This window comes from Salmo salar, unplaced genomic scaffold (genome assembly GCF_905237065.1).
Source record: "Salmo salar unplaced genomic scaffold, Ssal_v3.1, whole genome shotgun sequence".
Lineage (NCBI taxonomy): Eukaryota > Metazoa > Chordata > Actinopteri > Salmoniformes > Salmonidae > Salmo > Salmo salar.
Window position 1 is genome coordinate 4,295 of NW_025547559.1, and position 17,766 is coordinate 22,060.

At 49.0% G+C, this 17,766-nt stretch overlaps 1 protein-coding gene across 1 annotated transcript; it reads right to left on the reverse strand.

Moving 5' to 3' along the window:
• Positions 1-7,983: 7,983 nt before the first annotated feature.
• LOC123731971 (centrosomal protein of 76 kDa-like) lies at positions 7,984-17,674 on the reverse strand (the record flags this gene model as incomplete). The annotated part of the gene is made up of 5 exons (XM_045711356.1): positions 16,892-17,674; positions 14,448-14,576; positions 13,520-13,714; positions 11,895-12,061; positions 7,984-8,399 (listed from the first exon to the last, which is right to left on the reverse strand). Coding segments are annotated over exons 1-5 (970 nt in total), but the record flags the coding sequence as incomplete, so codon positions are not given.
• Positions 17,675-17,766: the final 92 nt, after the last annotated feature.

Consider the following 17,766-nt stretch of genomic DNA (forward strand, 5'->3'; position numbering starts at 1 on the left):
ATACAGGTCCTGGAGGGGGAGAGATCTACTATAATACAGGTCCTGGAGGGAGACAAGAGATCTACTATAATACAGGTCCTGGAGGGGACACAGAGATCTACTATAATACAGGTCCTGGAGGGGAGAGATCTACTATAATACAGGTCCTGGAGGGAGCACAGAGATCTACTATAATACAGGTCCTGGAGGGGAGAGATCTACTATAATACAGGTCCTGGAGGGGACACAGAGATCTACTATAATACAGGTCCTGGAGGGAGACACAGAGATCTACTATAATACAGGTCCTGGAGGGGAAGAGATCTACTATAATACAGGTCCTGGAGGGGAGAGATCTACTATAATACAGGTCCTGGAGGGGAGAGATCTACTATAATACAGGTCCTGGAGGGGAGAGATCTACTATAATACAGGTCCTGGAGGGAGACACAGAGATCTACTATAATACAGGTCCTGGAGGGGAGAGATCTACTATAATACAGGTCCTGGAGGGAGAAGAGATCTACTATAATACAGGTCCTGGAGGGGAGAGATCTACTATAATACAGGTCCTGGAGGGGACACAGAGATCTACTATAATACAGGTCCTGGAGGGAGACAGAGATCTACTATAATACAGGTCCTGGAGGGGAGAGATCTACTATAATACAGGTCCTGGAGGGAGACACAGAGATCTACTATAATACAGGTCCTGGAGGGAGACACAGAGATCTACTATAATACAGGTCCTGGAGGGGAGAGATCTACTATAATACAGGTCCTGGAGGGAGACACAGAGATCTACTATAATACAGGTCCTGGAGGGGAGAGATCTACTATAATACAGGTCCTGGAGGGGAGAGATCTACTATAATACAGGTCCTGGAGGGGAAGAGATCTACTATAATACAGGTCCTGGAGGGAGACACAGAGATCTACTATAATACAGGTCCTGGAGGGGAGAGATCTACTATAATACAGGTCCTGGAGGGGAGAGATCTACTATAATACAGGTCCTGGAGGGGAACAGAGATCTACTATAATACAGGTCCTGGAGGGAGACACAGAGATCTACTATAATACAGGTCCTGGAGGGGAGAGATCTACTATAATACAGGTCCTGGAGGGGAAAGAGATCTACTATAATACAGGTCCTGGAGGGGAGAGATCTACTATAATACAGGTCCTGGAGGGGAGAGATCTACTATAATACAGGTCCTGGAGGGGCACAGAGATCTACTATAATACAGGTCCTGGAGGGAGACACAGAGATCTACTATAATACAGGTCCTGGAGGGGAGAGATCTACTATAATACAGGTCCTGGAGGGAGACACAGAGATCTACTATAATACAGGTCCTGGAGGGGAGAGATCTACTATAATACAGGTCCTGGAGGGGAGAGATCTACTATAATACAGGTCCTGGAGGGAGACACAGAGATCTACTATAATACAGGTCCTGGAGGGGAGAGATCTACTATAATACAGGTCCTGGAGGGGAGAGATCTACTATAATACAGGTCCTGGAGGGGAGAGATCTACTATAATACAGGTCCTGGAGGGGACAAGAGATCTACTATAATACAGGTCCTGGAGGGAGACACAGAGATCTACTATAATACAGGTCCTGGAGGGGAGAGATCTACTATAATACAGGTCCTGGAGGGGAGAGATCTACTATAATACAGGTCCTGGAGGGGAAAGAGATCTACTATAATACAGGTCCTGGAGGGGAGAGATCTACTATAATACAGGTCCTGGAGGGGAGAGATCTACTATAATACAGGTCCTGGAGGGAGACACAGAGATCTACTATAATACAGGTCCTGGAGGGGAGAGATCTACTATAATACAGGTCCTGGAGGGGCACAGAGATCTACTATAATACAGGTCCTGGAGGGGAGAGATCTACTATAATACAGGTCCTGGAGGGAGACAGAGATCTACTATAATACAGGTCCTGGAGGGAGACACAGAGATCTACTATAATACAGGTCCTGGAGGGGAAACAGAGATCTACTATAATACAGGTCCTGGAGGGGAGAGATCTACTATAATACAGGTCCTGGAGGGGAGAGATCTACTATAATACAGGTCCTGGAGGGAGACACAGAGATCTAATATAATACAGGTCCTGGAGGGAGAGAGATCTACTATAATACAGGTCCTGGAGGGGAGAGATCTACTATAATACAGGTCCTGGAGGGAGACACAGAGATCTACTATAATACAGGTCATGGAGGGGAGAGATCTACTATAATACAGGTCCTGGACGGAGACACAGAGATCTACTATAATACTGGTCCTGGAGGGGAGAGATCTACTATAATACAGGTCCTGGAGGGAGAAGAGATCTACTATAATACAGGTCCTGGAGGGGAGAGATCTACTATAATACAGGTCCTGGAGGGGACAGAGATCTACTATAATACAGGTCCTGGAGGGGAGAGATCTACTATAATACAGGTCCTGGAGGGGAGAGATCTACTATAATACAGGTCCTGGAGGGGAGAGATCTACTATAATACAGGTCCTAGAGGGAGACACAGAGATCTACTATAATACAGGTCCTGGAGGGGAGACACAGAGATCTACTATAATACAGGTCCTGGAGGGGGGCTAGGAGATCTACTATAATACAGGTCGTGGAGGGGAGAGATCTACTATAATACAGGTCCTGGACGGAGACACAGAGATCTACTATAATACAGGTCCTAGAGGGAGACACAGAGATCTACTATAATACAGGTCCTGGAGGGGAGACACAGAGATCTACTATAATACAGGTCCTGGAGGGAGACACAGAGATCTACTATAATACAGGTCCTGGAGGGGAGAGATCTACTATAATACAGGTCCTGGACGGAGACACAGAGATCTACTATAATACTGGTCCTGGAGGGGAGAGATCTACTATAATACAGGTCCTGGAGGGGAGAGATCTACTATAATACAGGTCCTGGAGGGGAGAGATCTACTATAATACAGGTCCTGGAGGGAGACACAGAGATCTACTATAATACAGGTCCTGGAGGGGAGACACAGAGATCTACTATAATACAGGTCCTGGAGGGGGGCTCGGAGATCTACTATAATACAGGTCGTGGAGGGGAGAGATCTACTATAATACAGGTCCTGGAGGGAGACACAGAGATCTACTATAATACAGGTCCTGGAGGGAGACACAGAGATCTACTATAATACAGGTCCTGGAGGGAGACACAGAGATCTACTATAATACAGGTCCTGGAGGGAGACACAGAGATCTACTATAATACAGGTCCTGGAGGGAGACACAGAGATCTACTATAATACAGGTCCTGGAGGGGACACAGAGATCTACTATAATACAGGTCCTGGAGGGGAGAGATCTACTATAATACAGGTCCTGGAGGGAGACACAGAGATCTACTATAATACAGGTCCTGGAGGGGAGAGATCTACTATAATACAGGTCCTGGAGGGGAACAGAGATCTACTATAATACAGGTCCTGGAGGGAGACACAGAGATCTACTATAATACAGGTCCTGGAGGGAGACACAGAGATCTACTATAATACAGGTCCTGGAGGGGACACAGAGATCTACTATAATACAGGTCCTGGAGGGGAGAGATCTACTATAATACAGGTCCTGGAGGGGAGAGATCTACTATAATACAGGTCCTGGAGGGAGACACAGAGATCTACTATAATACAGGTCCTGGAGGGGAAGAGATCTACTATAATACAGGTCCTGGAGGGGAAGAGATCTACTATAATACAGGTCCTGGAGGGGAGAGATCTACTATAATACAGGTCCTGGAGGGGACACAGAGATCTACTATAATACAGGTCCTGGAGGGGACACAGAGATCTACTATAATACAGGTCCTGGAGGGGAGAGATCTACTATAATACAGGTCCTGGAGGGGAGAGATCTACTATAATACAGGTCCTGGAGGGAGACACAGAGATCTACTATAATACAGGTCCTGGAGGGGAAAGAGATCTACTATAATACAGGTCCTGGAGGGGAGAGATCTACTATAATACAGGTCCTGGAGGGGAGAGATCTACTATAATACAGGTCCTGGAGGGGAAGAGATCTACTATAATACAGGTCCTGGAGGGGACACAGAGATCTACTATAATACAGGTCCTGGAGGGAGAAAGAGATCTACTATAATACAGGTCCTGGAGGGAGAAGAGATCTACTATAATACAGGTCCTGGAGGGGGACAGAGATCTACTATAATACAGGTCCTGGAGGGAGACACAGAGATCTACTATAATACAGGTCCTGGAGGGGAGACAGAGATCTACTATAATACAGGTCCTGGAGGGGACACAGAGATCTACTATAATACAGGTCCTGGAGGGGACACAGAGATCTACTATAATACAGGTCCTGGAGGGGAGACACAGAGATCTACTATAATACAGGTCCTGGAGGGGGCAGAGATCTACTATAATACAGGTCCTGGAGGGGCACAGAGATCTACTATAATACAGGTCCTGGAGGGGAGACAGAGATCTACTATAATACAGGTCCTGGAGGGAGACACAGAGATCTACTATAATACAGGTCCTGGAGGGGACACAGAGATCTACTATAATACAGGTCCTGGAGGGGACACAGAGATCTACTATAATACAGGTCCTGGAGGGAGACACAGAGATCTACTATAATACAGGTCCTGGAGGGGAAAGAGATCTACTATAATACAGGTCCTGGAGGGAGACACAGAGATCTACTATAATACAGGTCCTGGAGGGGACACAGAGATCTACTATAATACAGGTCCTGGAGGGGACAGAGATCTACTATAATACAGGTCCTGGAGGGAGACACAGAGATCTACTATAATACAGGTCCTGGAGGGGCAAGAGATCTACTATAATACAGGTCCTGGAGGGAGACACAGAGATCTACTATAATACAGGTCCTGGAGGGAGACACAGAGATCTACTATAATACAGGTCCTGGAGGGGACACAGAGATCTACTATAATACAGGTCCTGGAGGGGAGAGATCTACTATAATACAGGTCCTGGAGGGGACACAGAGATCTACTATAATACAGGTCCTGGAGGGGAAGAGATCTACTATAATACAGGTCCTGGAGGGGAACAGAGATCTACTATAATACAGGTCCTGGAGGGGAGAGATCTACTATAATACAGGTCCTGGAGGGGAGAGATCTACTATAATACAGGTCCTGGAGGGGAGAACAGAGATCTACTATAATACAGGTCCTGGAGGGGAGAGATCTACTATAATACAGGTCCTGGAGGGGAGAGATCTACTATAATACAGGTCCTGGAGGGGAGAGATCTACTATAATACAGGTCCTGGAGGGAGACACAGAGATCTACTATAATACAGGTCCTGGAGGGGAGAGATCTACTATAATACAGGTCCTGGAGGGAGACACAGAGATCTACTATAATACAGGTCCTGGAGGGGAGACACAGAGATCTACTATAATACAGGTCCTGGAGGGGGGCTCAGAGATCTACTATAATACAGGTCCTGGAGGGAGACACAGAGATCTACTATAATACAGGTCCTGGAGGGGCAGAGATCTACTATAATACAGGTCCTGGAGGGGAGAGATCTACTATAATACAGGTCCTGGAGGGGCACAGAGATCTACTATAATACAGGTCCTGGAGGGAGACACAGAGATCTACTATAATACAGGTCCTGGAGGGGGCCCAGAGATCTACTATAATACAGGTCCTGGAGGGGAGAGATCTACTATAATACAGGTCCTGGAGGGGAAGAGATCTACTATAATACAGGTCCTGGAGGGGACAGAGATCTACTATAATACAGGTCCTGGAGGGAGACACAGAGATCTACTATAATACAGGTCCTGGAGGGAGACACAGAGATCTACTATAATACAGGTCCTGGAGGGAGACACAGAGATCTACTATAATACAGGTCCTGGAGGGGAAGAGATCTACTATAATACAGGTCCTGGAGGGGAGAGATCTACTATAATACAGGTCCTGGAGGGAGACACAGAGATCTACTATAATACAGGTCCTGGAGGGGAGACACAGAGATCTACTATAATACAGGTCCTGGAGGGGAGAGATCTACTATAATACAGGTCCTGGAGGGAGACACAGAGATCTACTATAATACAGGTCCTGGAGGGGAGAGATCTACTATAATACAGGTCCTGGAGGGGAGAGATCTACTATAATACAGGTCCTGGAGGGGACACAGAGATCTACTATAATACAGGTCCTGGAGGGGACACAGAGATCTACTATAATACAGGTCCTGGAGGGGACAAGAGATCTACTATAATACAGGTCCTGGAGGGGAGAGATCTACTATAATACAGGTCCTGGAGGGGAGAGATCTACTATAATACAGGTCCTGGAGGGAGACACAGAGATCTACTATAATACAGGTCCTGGAGGGGAGAGATCTACTATAATACAGGTCCTGGAGGGGAGAGATCTACTATAATACAGGTCCTGGAGGGAGACACAGAGATCTACTATAATACAGGTCCTGGAGGGGAGAGATCTACTATAATACAGGTCCTGGAGGGGACAAGAGATCTACTATAATACAGGTCCTGGAGGGGAGAGATCTACTATAATACAGGTCCTGGAGGGAGACACAGAGATCTACTATAATACAGGTCCTGGAGGGGAGAGATCTACTATAATACAGGTCCTGGAGGGGACAGAGATCTACTATAATACAGGTCCTGGAGGGAGACACAGAGATCTACTATAATACAGGTCCTGGAGGGGAGAGATCTACTATAATACAGGTCCTGGAGGGAGACACAGAGATCTACTATAATACAGGTCCTGGAGGGGACACAGAGATCTACTATAATACAGGTCCTGGAGGGAGACAGAGATCTACTATAATACAGGTCCTGGAGGGGAGAGATCTACTATAATACAGGTCCTGGAGGGGAGAGATCTACTGTAATACAGGTCCTGGAGGGGAGAGATCTACTATAATACAGGTCCTGGAGGGAGACACAGAGATCTACTATAATACAGGTCCTGGAGGGGAGAGATCTACTATAATACAGGTCCTGGAGGGACACAGAGATCTACTATAATACAGGTCCTGGAGGGGAGAGATCTACTATAATACAGGTCCTGGAGGGAAACACAGAGATCTACTATAATACAGGTCCTGGAGGGGAGAGATCTACTATAATACAGGTCCTGGAGGGAGACACAGAGATCTACTATAATACAGGTCCTGGAGGGGAGAGATCTACTATAATACAGGTCCTGGAGGGAGACACAGAGATCTACTATAATACAGGTCCTGGAGGGGAGAGATCTACTATAATACAGGTCCTGGAGGGGAGAGATCTACTATAATACAGGTCCTGGAGGGAGACACAGAGATCTACTATAATACAGGTCCTGGAGGGGAGAGATCTACTATAATACAGGTCCTGGAGGGGAGAGATCTACTATAATACAGGTCCTGGAGGGAGACACAGAGATCTACTATAATACAGGTCCTGGAGGGGAGAGATCTACTATAATACAGGTCCTGGAGGGGAGAGATCTACTATAATACAGGTCCTGGAGGGAGACACAGAGATCTACTATAATACAGGTCCTGGAGGGGAACAGAGATCTACTATAATACAGGTCCTGGAGGGGACACAGAGATCTACTATAATACAGGTCCTGGAGGGGAGAGATCTACTATAATACAGGTCCTGGAGGGGAGAGATCTACTATAATACAGGTCCTGGAGGGAAGAGATCTACTATAATACAGGTCCTGGAGGGGACACAGAGATCTACTATAATACAGGTCCTGGAGGGGAGAGATCTACTATAATACAGGTCCTGGAGGGGAGAGATCTACTATAATACAGGTCCTGGAGGGAGACACAGAGATCTACTATAATACAGGTCCTGTATTGTAGATATACAACATGACTAGACACACACAGAGAGACCGTGTTAATAATCCTGTATTGTATTTCACACAACACAACACAGGCTGACCAGGTACGGGCTCTGACCAGGTACGGGCTCTGACCAGGTACGGGCTCTGACCAGGTACGCTGTTGTTTTTTTGCACTCTCACCTTCCTGTGTTCCACCACCAGGTACCTCATCTCCAGTTCCAGCCGGTTGGATGCAGCGCTGGGCTCCAGCGAGGGGCCACAGAGAGGAGGTAGAGGTGGCAGAGAGGTGGCGCTACCCGGGGAGCAAACTGAGCCAACGGCCTCCTCACTCATAACTTTCCACCGGGACTGGTTGTGGAAGTCAAACGCGCAGAGTTCCACGGCGTCCGACGGCTGGCAGTTGGCCAGGAAGGTCTTGTGGTTGAACACACAGCCGACGGTCCGGTAAGGATAGGAGGGACGGGGCTGGGGGGCTAGCGGAGGGGCATCTGGGTCAATGGCCTGGTGGAGGTACCTAAAAACCACACACACAAACAAAATGGTTGAACAGGTAGAAATATATTGTGTAGAACAAGGCATGCCACTGACGTACAGACTAGAGTAAGGGATCATCACAGGTGTTGGAGGGCCAGTAGGAGGCGCTCTTTCCTCTGGTCTAAAATAAAAATATCCCAATGCCCCAGGGCAGTGATTGGGGACATTGCCCTGTGTAGGGTGCCGTCTTTCGGATGGGACGTTAAACGGGGTGTCCTTGGACTCTCTGAGGTCATTTAAAGATCCCATGGTGCTTATCGTGAGAGTCGGGGTGTTAACCCCTGGTGTCCTGGCTAAATTCCCAATCTGGCCCCTCAGACCATCACGGTCACCTAATCATCCCCAGCTTCCAATTGGCTCATTCATTCCCCCTCCTTCCTCTCCCCTGTAACTATTCCCCAGGTCGTTGCTGTAAATGAGAACGTGTTCTCAGTCAACTTACCGGGTAAAATAACGGTAAAATAAAAATAAAAAATAAAAACCATCAGCTACATTGCTGCTCCCTGGTGAAGGGGACTCAGTTACCCTCGTAGAAACTCTGACAGAGAGACAGAGCAGAAATTATTGCAGTTTGTTTTATAAGCCCAGTTCACATCGAAAACGCCTGACGTGTTTATGCAGCTGAAGAACAAAGTTTGTTTGATCTGAACCGGTCTGGTTCATTAAGGAACATCTCACGTCGGCTGCTGGAGTTTCCAAAATTAAACATGTCAAATCTTAACGAAAAACTTGCGACTCGCTTTAGCCAAATCAGAGAACAAGTTCGCTGACTTTCTGCGTTCAGCCAAGCAGCTAACTAGTTAGCCAAGCAGACAGCTAGTCTAGCCGTATTGCTGCAGTAATAGCTAGTCTAGCCGTTTTGCTGCAGTAATAGCTAGTCTAGCCGTTTTGCTGCAGTAATAGCTAGTCTAGCCGTTTTGCTGCAGTAATAGCTAGTCTAGCCGTTTTGCTGCAGTAATAGCTAGTCTAGCTGTTTTGCTGCAGTAATAGCTAGTCTAGCTGTTTTGCTGCAGTAATAGCTAGTCTAGCTGTTTTGCTGCAGTAATAGCTAGTCTAGCTGTTTTGCTGCAGTAATAGCTAGTCTAGCTGTTTTGCTGCAGTAATAGCTAGTCCAGCTGTTTTGCTGCAGTAATAGCTAGTCTAGCTGTTTTGCTGCAGTAATAGCTAGTCTAGCTGTATTGCTGCAGTAATAGCTAGTCCAGCTGTTTTGCTGCAGTAATAGCTAGTCTAGCTGTTTTGCTGCAGTAATAGCTAGTCTAGCTGTTTTGCTGCAGTAATAGCTAGTCTAGCTGTTTTGCTGCAGTAATAGCTAGTCTAGCTGTTTTGCTGCAGTAATAGCTAGTCTAGCTGTTTTGCTGCAGTAATAGCTAGTCCAGCTGTTTAGCTGCAGTAATAGCTAGTCCAGCTGTTTTGCTGCAGTAATAGCTAGTCTAGCTGTTTTGCTGCAGTAATAGCTAGTCTAGCTGTTTTGCTGCAGTAATAGCTAGTCTAGCTGTTTAGCTGCAGTAATAGCTAGTCTAGCTGTTTAGCTGCAGTAATAGCTAGTCTAGCTGTTTTGCTGCAGTAATAGCTAGTCTAGCTGCATTGCTGCAGTAATAGCTAGTCTAGCTGTTTTGCTGCAGTAATAGCTAGTCTAGCTGTTTTGCTGCAGTAATAGCTAGTCCAGCTGTTTAGCTGCAGTAATAGCTAGTCTAGCTGTTTTGCTGCAGTAATAGCTAGTCTAGCTGTTTTGCTGCAGTAATAGCTAGTCCAGCTGTTTTGCTGCAGTAATAGCTAGTCTAGCTGTTTTGCTGCAGTAATAGCTAGTCCAGCTGTTTAGCTGCAGTAATAGCTAGTCCAGCTGTTTTGCTGCAGTAATAGCTAGTCTAGCCGTATTGCTGCAGTAATAGCTAGTCTAGCTGTATTGATGCAGTAATAGCTAGTCCAGCTTGTTGATATTTCACTGACGAGTCACAAAGTGTGTAACGTTTCTGGAGAATGTATTTCATGAAACTTGTTTGCTGCAACACCTTACTGCTGCAACAACTAGCTGCCGAAATGCTGCAACACCTTGTTGCCTTTCTGCTGCTGCAACACCTTGTTGCCTTTCTGCTGCTGCAACACCTTGTTGCCTTGCTGCTGCTGCAACACCTTGCTGCTGCTCCTGCAACACCTTGCTGCTTGCTGCTGCAACACCTTTCTGCTGCAACACCTTGTTGCCTTGCTGCTGCAACACCTTGCTGCTGCAACACCTTGTTGCCTCGCTGCTGCAACACCTTGCTGCCTTGCTGCTGCAACACCTTTCTGCTGCAACACCTTGCTGCTGCAACACCTTGCTGCTGCTCCTGCAACACCTTGTTGCCTTGCTGCTGCAACACCTTGTTGCCTTGCTGCTGCAACACCTTGCTGCTGCAACACCTTTCTGCTGCAACACCTTTCTGCTGCAACACCTTGCTGCCTTGCTGCTGCAACACCTTGTTGCCTTGCTGCTGCAACACCTTGCTGCTGCAACACCTTGTTGCCTTGCTGCTGCAACACCTTTCTGCTGCAACACCTTGCTGCCTTGCTGCTGCAACACCTTGTTGCCTTGCTGCTGCAACACCTTGCTGCTGCAACACCTTGTTGCCTTGCTGCTGCAACACCTTGCTGCTGCAACACCTTGGTGCCTTGCTGCTGCAACACCTTGGCTGCTGCTGCAACACCTTGCTGCTGCAACACCTTGTTGCCTTGCTGCAACACCTTGTTGCCTTGCTGCTACAACACCTTGCTGCTGCAACACCTTGTTGCCTTGCTGCTACAACACCTTGCTGCTGCAACACCTTGTTGCCTTGCTGCTACAACACCTTGCTGCTGCAACACCTTGTTGCCTTGCTGCTGCAACACCTTGTTGCCTTGCTGCTGCAACACCTTGTTGCCTTGCTGCTACAACAAGAGGCAACATTGTTTCAAAGAAATCCTGTCATTGTGAAGAGGCAGCATTACCATGGAAACGGTCTGAACAGTGTCTGGTCTTTCTTCCTCCTCAGTTCCCGTCTCGTCTCCTCGCTGCAACTCCCCAACGGGCTCGAGAGACCAAGGTCACGTGTCCTCTGAAACACGACCCGCCAAACCGTGCTTCTTATAACACACCCGCCCGCACCAACGTGTTGGAGGAAAAACACTGTTCAACTGATGATCGGAGTCAGCCTGCAGGCTCCCGACCCGCCACAAGGAGTCGCTAGAGCGCGATGAGACAAATGCACCGTCTTAATGAGACTCCCGGGTCAAGGCCGGTGGTGACACAGCCTGTGACCGAACCCGGGTCTGTAGTGAAGCATTAAACGCACAGCGATGCAGTACCTCAGACCGCTGGCCACTCGGGAAGCCCCCCCCCGGGGGCTGGTCTTTTTTTTTGATCTGAATGTCTCGTCTTCAGTCAGCTACAACCTTTCTGAAACAGTCTGGTTGCGTCTCGTCTCACGTGGTCCGTCGTATCTGAACCGGGCTTTAGTCTCACCTGTGTGCGGTCAGGCTCTCCCAGAAGGTGATGGTGCTGTCAGTGCCCCTGGTCATCACCCAGGTGTGTGCCAAACCCTTGGGCTTAGTGCCAACACACACGTAGGCATCCAGGCCGAAGCCAAGCAGCAGGCTGCACAGCAAGGTGGCGTGGTCCTCACAGTCGCCCTGGAAACACACAACCAATCAGATCAGAGAGATGTCACAGTCGCCCTGGAAACATCAAAAAACATCATGTCTCAGTTCCTAACTCTACTGTAGAGGGAGGACTGATGTAATGTGGACTGTACTCTACTGTAGAGGGAGGACTGATGTAATGTGGACTGTAGAGGGAGGACTGATGTAATGTGGACTGTAGAGGGAGGACTGATGTAATGTGGACTGGGGACTGATGTAATGTGGACTGTAGACGAGGGAGGACTGATGTAATGTGGACTGTAGAGGGAGGACTGAGACTTTGGACTGTAGAGGGAGGACTGATGTAATGTGGACTGTAGAGGGAGGACTGATGTAATGTGGACTGTACTCTACTGTAGGGGAGGACTGATGTAATGTGGACTGTAGAGGGAGGACTGATGTAATGTGGACTGTACTCTACTGTAGAGGGAGGACTGATGTGGACGTGTAATGTGGACTGTAGAGGGAGGACTGATGTAATGTGGACTGTAGAGGGAGGACTGATGTAATGTGGACTGATGTAATGTGGACTGTAGAGGGAGGACTGAGGTAATGTGGACTGTACTCTACTGTAGAGGGAGGACTGATGTAATGTGGACTGTAGAGGGAGGGGAGAGGGGGATAGAAATCCTCTCCCCTCTCCTCCTCCCCTCTTCTCTCCTCTCCTCTTCTATCCTCTCCCCTCTCCTCTCTCCTCTTCTATCCTCTCCCCTCCCCTCCCCTTCCCTCTCCTCTCCTCCCCTCCCGTCTCCTCTTCTATCCTCTCCCCTCTTCTCTCCTCTCCTCTTCTATCCTCTCCCCTCTTCTCTCCTCTCTCCTCTCCTCTCCTCTTCTATCCTCTCCCCTCTTCTCTCCTCTCCTCTCCTCTCCTCTTCTATCCTCTCCCCTCTTCTCTCCTCTCTCCTCTCCTCTCCTCTCCTCTCCTCTCCTCTTCCCTCTCCTCTTCTATCCTCTCCCCTCTTCTCTCCTCTCCTCTCCTCTTCTATCCTCTCCTCTCTCCTCTCCTCTCCTCTCCTCCTCTCCTCTCCTCTCCTCTCCCTCTCCTCTCCTCTCCTCTCTCTCTCCTCTCCTCTCCTCTCCTCTCTCCTCTCTCCTCTCCTCTCCTCTCCTCTCCTCTCTCCTCTCCTCTCCTCTCCTCTCTCTCCTCTCCTCTCTCCTCTCCCCTCTCCTCTCCTCTCCTCTCCTCTCCCCTCTCCCCATTTATTCATTCTGCTGCACTGGGGAAATCCCAGAACCGTCCATCAGGATATAAATAAATCTTCTCATAATAGACAGTTTAACTGTTTCATAAATCAATTATTTTACAATTCCACCACTGAGGTTAAACACTTAATAGTATTACAGCTGTCTAAATGGTTAAGGCTGTGTGTGTGTGTGTGTGTGTGTGTGTGTGTGTGTGTGTGTGTGTGTGTGTGTGTGTGTGTGTGTCAGAACAGAGCCAGTCCTCACCTTGTTTCTACAGAGGAAAGCGAGGAGTGAGCACCACTGCTCCTGTTTGCCTCCTCCTCCTCCCCCCACCACGGGGGCTTTCTCCAGGCCCAGCAGGCTGACGAGGCGGGCCGCCTGACGGGGACTCTCCAGGAGACGACCAGCACGCAGGACACGGACGTAGGAACACACCGGCCTGTTGACGCCGTTCTCATCCTGCAAGCAACGCAGCAACGTTCAAATACAGCACGGCTAACACCCGGCCCGGCTAACACCCAGCACGGCTAACACCCAGTACGGCTAACACCCAGCACGGCTAACAGCTAACACCCAGCACGGCTAACACCCAGCCCGGCTAACACCCAGCACGGCTAACACCCAGCCCGGCGAGCAGCTAACACCCAGCCCGGCTAACACCCAGCACGGCTAACGGCTAACACCCAGCCCGGCTAACACCCAGCCCGGCTAACACCCAGCACGGCTAACACCCGGCACGGCTAACACCCGGTACGGCTAACACCCGGCACGGCTAACACCCGGCACGGCTAACACCCGGCACGGCTAACAGCTAACACCCAGCACGGCTAACACCCAGCACGGCTAACACCCAGTACGGCTAACACCCAGCCCGGCTAACAACCAGCCCGGCTAACACCCAGCACGGCTAACAGCTAACACCCAGCCCGGCTAACACCCGGCACGGCTAACACCCAGCACGGCTAACACCCAGCACGGCTAACACCCAGTACGGCTAACACCCAGTACGGCTAACACCCAGCACGGCTAACACACTGGCCCGGTTGACACCCAGCACGGCTAACACCCAGTACGGCTAACACCCAGCATGGCTAACACCCAGTACGGCTAACACACTGGCCTGGTTGACACCATTCTCATCCTAAAAACACACAATGTTACGAAACAAGTATTACAACAAAAAACATGGAACCTGTGCAAAGATCTTGACCAGTTTGGATTGGTTTTCCTGTCTGATCTCGAGAAACTCTCTCCACCACTGTTTAGCATAAACCAGAAAAAGCCTCTCCTTCTCCGCAGTCTTCTGCCTCTCCAGGGATCGCTGCAAATAACAAAACACCAGGAACAATCATTATCAACGACTGCCTCTTAGGAAGGAACAACACACAGACGTCAGCGAATCATAGCGTGACCACATGACAGAGCGCAGTAGCATAGCGTGACAACATGACAGAGCGCAGTAGCATAGCGCAGTAGCATAACGTGACCACATGACAGAGCGCAGTAGCATAGCGTGACAACATGACAGAGCTCAGTAGCATAGCGCAGTAGCATAACGTGACAACATGACAGAGCGCAGTAGCATAGCGTGACAACATGACAGAGCGCAGTAGCATAGCGTGACAACATGACAGAGCGCAGTAGCATAACGTGACCACATGACAGAGCGCAGTAGCATAGCGTGACAACATGACAGAGAGCAGTAGCATAGCGTGACCACATGACAGAGCGCAGTAGCATAGCGTGACAACATGACAGAGCGCAGTAGCATAGCGTGACAACATGACAGAGCGCAGTAGCATAGCGTGACAACATGACAGAGCTCAGTAGCATAGCGCAGTAGCATAACGTGACCACATGACAGAGAGCAGTAGCATAGCGTGACAACATGACAGAGCGCAGTAGCATAGCGTGACAACATGACAGAGCGCAGTAGCATAGCGTGACAACATGACAGAGCGCAGTAGCATAGCGTGACAACATGACAGAGAGCAGTAGCATAGCGCAGTAGCATAGCGTGACAACATGACAGAGCGCAGTAGCATAACGTAGCATAGCACAGTAGCATAGCGTGACCACAGGACAGAGCGCAGTAGCATAGCGTGACAACATGACAGAGCGCAGTAGCATAGCGCAGTAGCATAGCGTGACAACATGCCAGCGCGCAGTAGCATAGCGCAGTAGCATAGCGTGACAACATGACAGAGCGCAGTAGCATAGCGTGACAACATGACAGAGCGCAGTAGCATAGCGTGACAACATGCCAGAGCGCAGTAGCATAACGTCACCACATGACAGAGCGCAGTAGCATAGCGTGACAACATGACAGAGCGCAGTAGCATAGCACAGTAGCATAGCGTGACAACATGCCAGAGCGCAGTAGCATAGAGCAGTAGCATAGCGTGACAACAGGACAGAGCTCAGTAGCATAGCGTGACAAGATGACAGAGCGCAGTAGCATAGCGTGACCACATGACAGAGCGCAGTAGCATAGCGTGACAACATGACAGAGAGCAGTAGCATAGCGTGACCACATGACAGAGCGCAGTAGCATAGCGTGACCACATGACAGAGCGCAGTAGCATAGCGTGACAACATGACAGAGCGCAGTAGCATAGCGCAGTAGCATAGCGTGACAACATGACAGAGCAGTAGCATAGCGTGACAACATGACAGAGCGCAGTAGCATAGCGCAGTAGCATAGTGTGACAACATGACAGAGAGCAGTAGCATAGCGTGACAACATGACAGAGCGCAGTAGCATAGCGCAGTAGCATAGCGTGACAACTGGACAGAACGCAGTAGCATAGCGTGACCACATGACAGAGCGCAGTAGCATAGCGTGACAACATGACAGAGCGCAGTAGCATAGCGTGACCACATGACAGAGCGCAGTAGCATAGCGTGACAACATGACAGAGCGCAGTAGCATAGCGTGACAACATGACAGAGCGCAGTAGCATAGCGTGACAACATGACAGAGCGCAGTACCATAGCGTGACAACATGACAGAGCGCAGTAGCATAGCGCAGTAGCATAGCGTGACAACATGACAGAACGCAGTAGCATAGCGTGACAACAGGACAGAGCGCAGTAGCATAGCGCAGTAGCATAGCGTGACAACATGACAGAGCTCAGTAGCATAGCGTGACAACATGACAGAGCGCAGTAGCATAGCGTGACAACATGACAGAGCGCAGTAGCATAGCGTGACAACATGACAGAGCTCAGTAGCATAGCGTGACAACAGGACAGAGCGCAGTAGCATAGCGCAGTAGCATAGCGTGACAACATGACAGAGCTCAGTAGCATAGCGTGACAACATGACAGAGCGCAGTAGCATAGCGCAGTAGCATAGCGTGACAACATGACAGAGCGCAGTAGCATAGCGTGACAACATGACAGAGCGCAGTAGCATAGCGTGACAACATGACAGAGCGCAGTAGCATAGCGTGACAACATGACAGAGAGCAGTAGCATAGCGTGACAACATGACAGAGCGCAGTAGCATAGCGTGACAACATGACAGAGCGCAGTAGCATAGCGTGAAAACAGGACAGAGTGCAGTAGCATAGCCTGACAACAGGACAGAGCGCAGTAGCATAGCGCAGTAGCATAGCGTGACCAGTCTCTGACCTGTGTGGTGATGATGTCAGGTGACAGGATCTCTGACGGAGGAGGGTAAAGTTCAAGACTCATGTTGAGAACACCAGCCGTTACCTTACATTCACTTCCTGTTAGGACAGACCAGGTGTTACCTTACATTCACTACCTGTTAGGACAGACCAGGTGTTACCTTACATTCACTACCTGTTAGGACAGACCAGGTGTTACCTTACATTCACTACCTGTTAGGACAGACCAGGTGTTACCTTACATTCACTACCTGTTAGGACAGACCAGGTGTTACCTTACATTCACTACCTGTTAGGACAGACCAGGTGTTACCTTACATTCACTACCTGTTAGGACAGACCAGGTGTTACCTTACATTCACTACCTGTTAGGACAGACCAGGTGTTACCTTACATTCACTACCTGTTAGGACAGACCAGGTGTTACCTTACATTCACTACCTGTTAGGACAGACCAGGTGTTACCTTACATTCACTACCTGTTAGGACAGACCAGGTGTTACCTTACATTCACTACCTGTTAGGACAGACCAGGTGTTACCTTACATTCACTACCTGTTAGGACAGACCAGGTGTTACCTTACATTCACTACCTGTTAGGACAGACCAGGTGTTACCTTACATTCACTACCTGTTAGGACAGACCAGGTGTTACCTTACATTCACTACCTGTTAGGACAGACCAGGTGTTACCTTACATTCACTACCTGTTAGGACAGACCAGGTGTTACCTTACATTCACTACCTGTTAGGACAGACCAGGTGTTACCTTACATTCACTACCTGTTAGGGTCAGACCAGGTGTTACCTTACATTCACTACCTGTTAGGACAGACCAGGTGTTACCTTACATTCACTACCTGTTAGGACAGACCA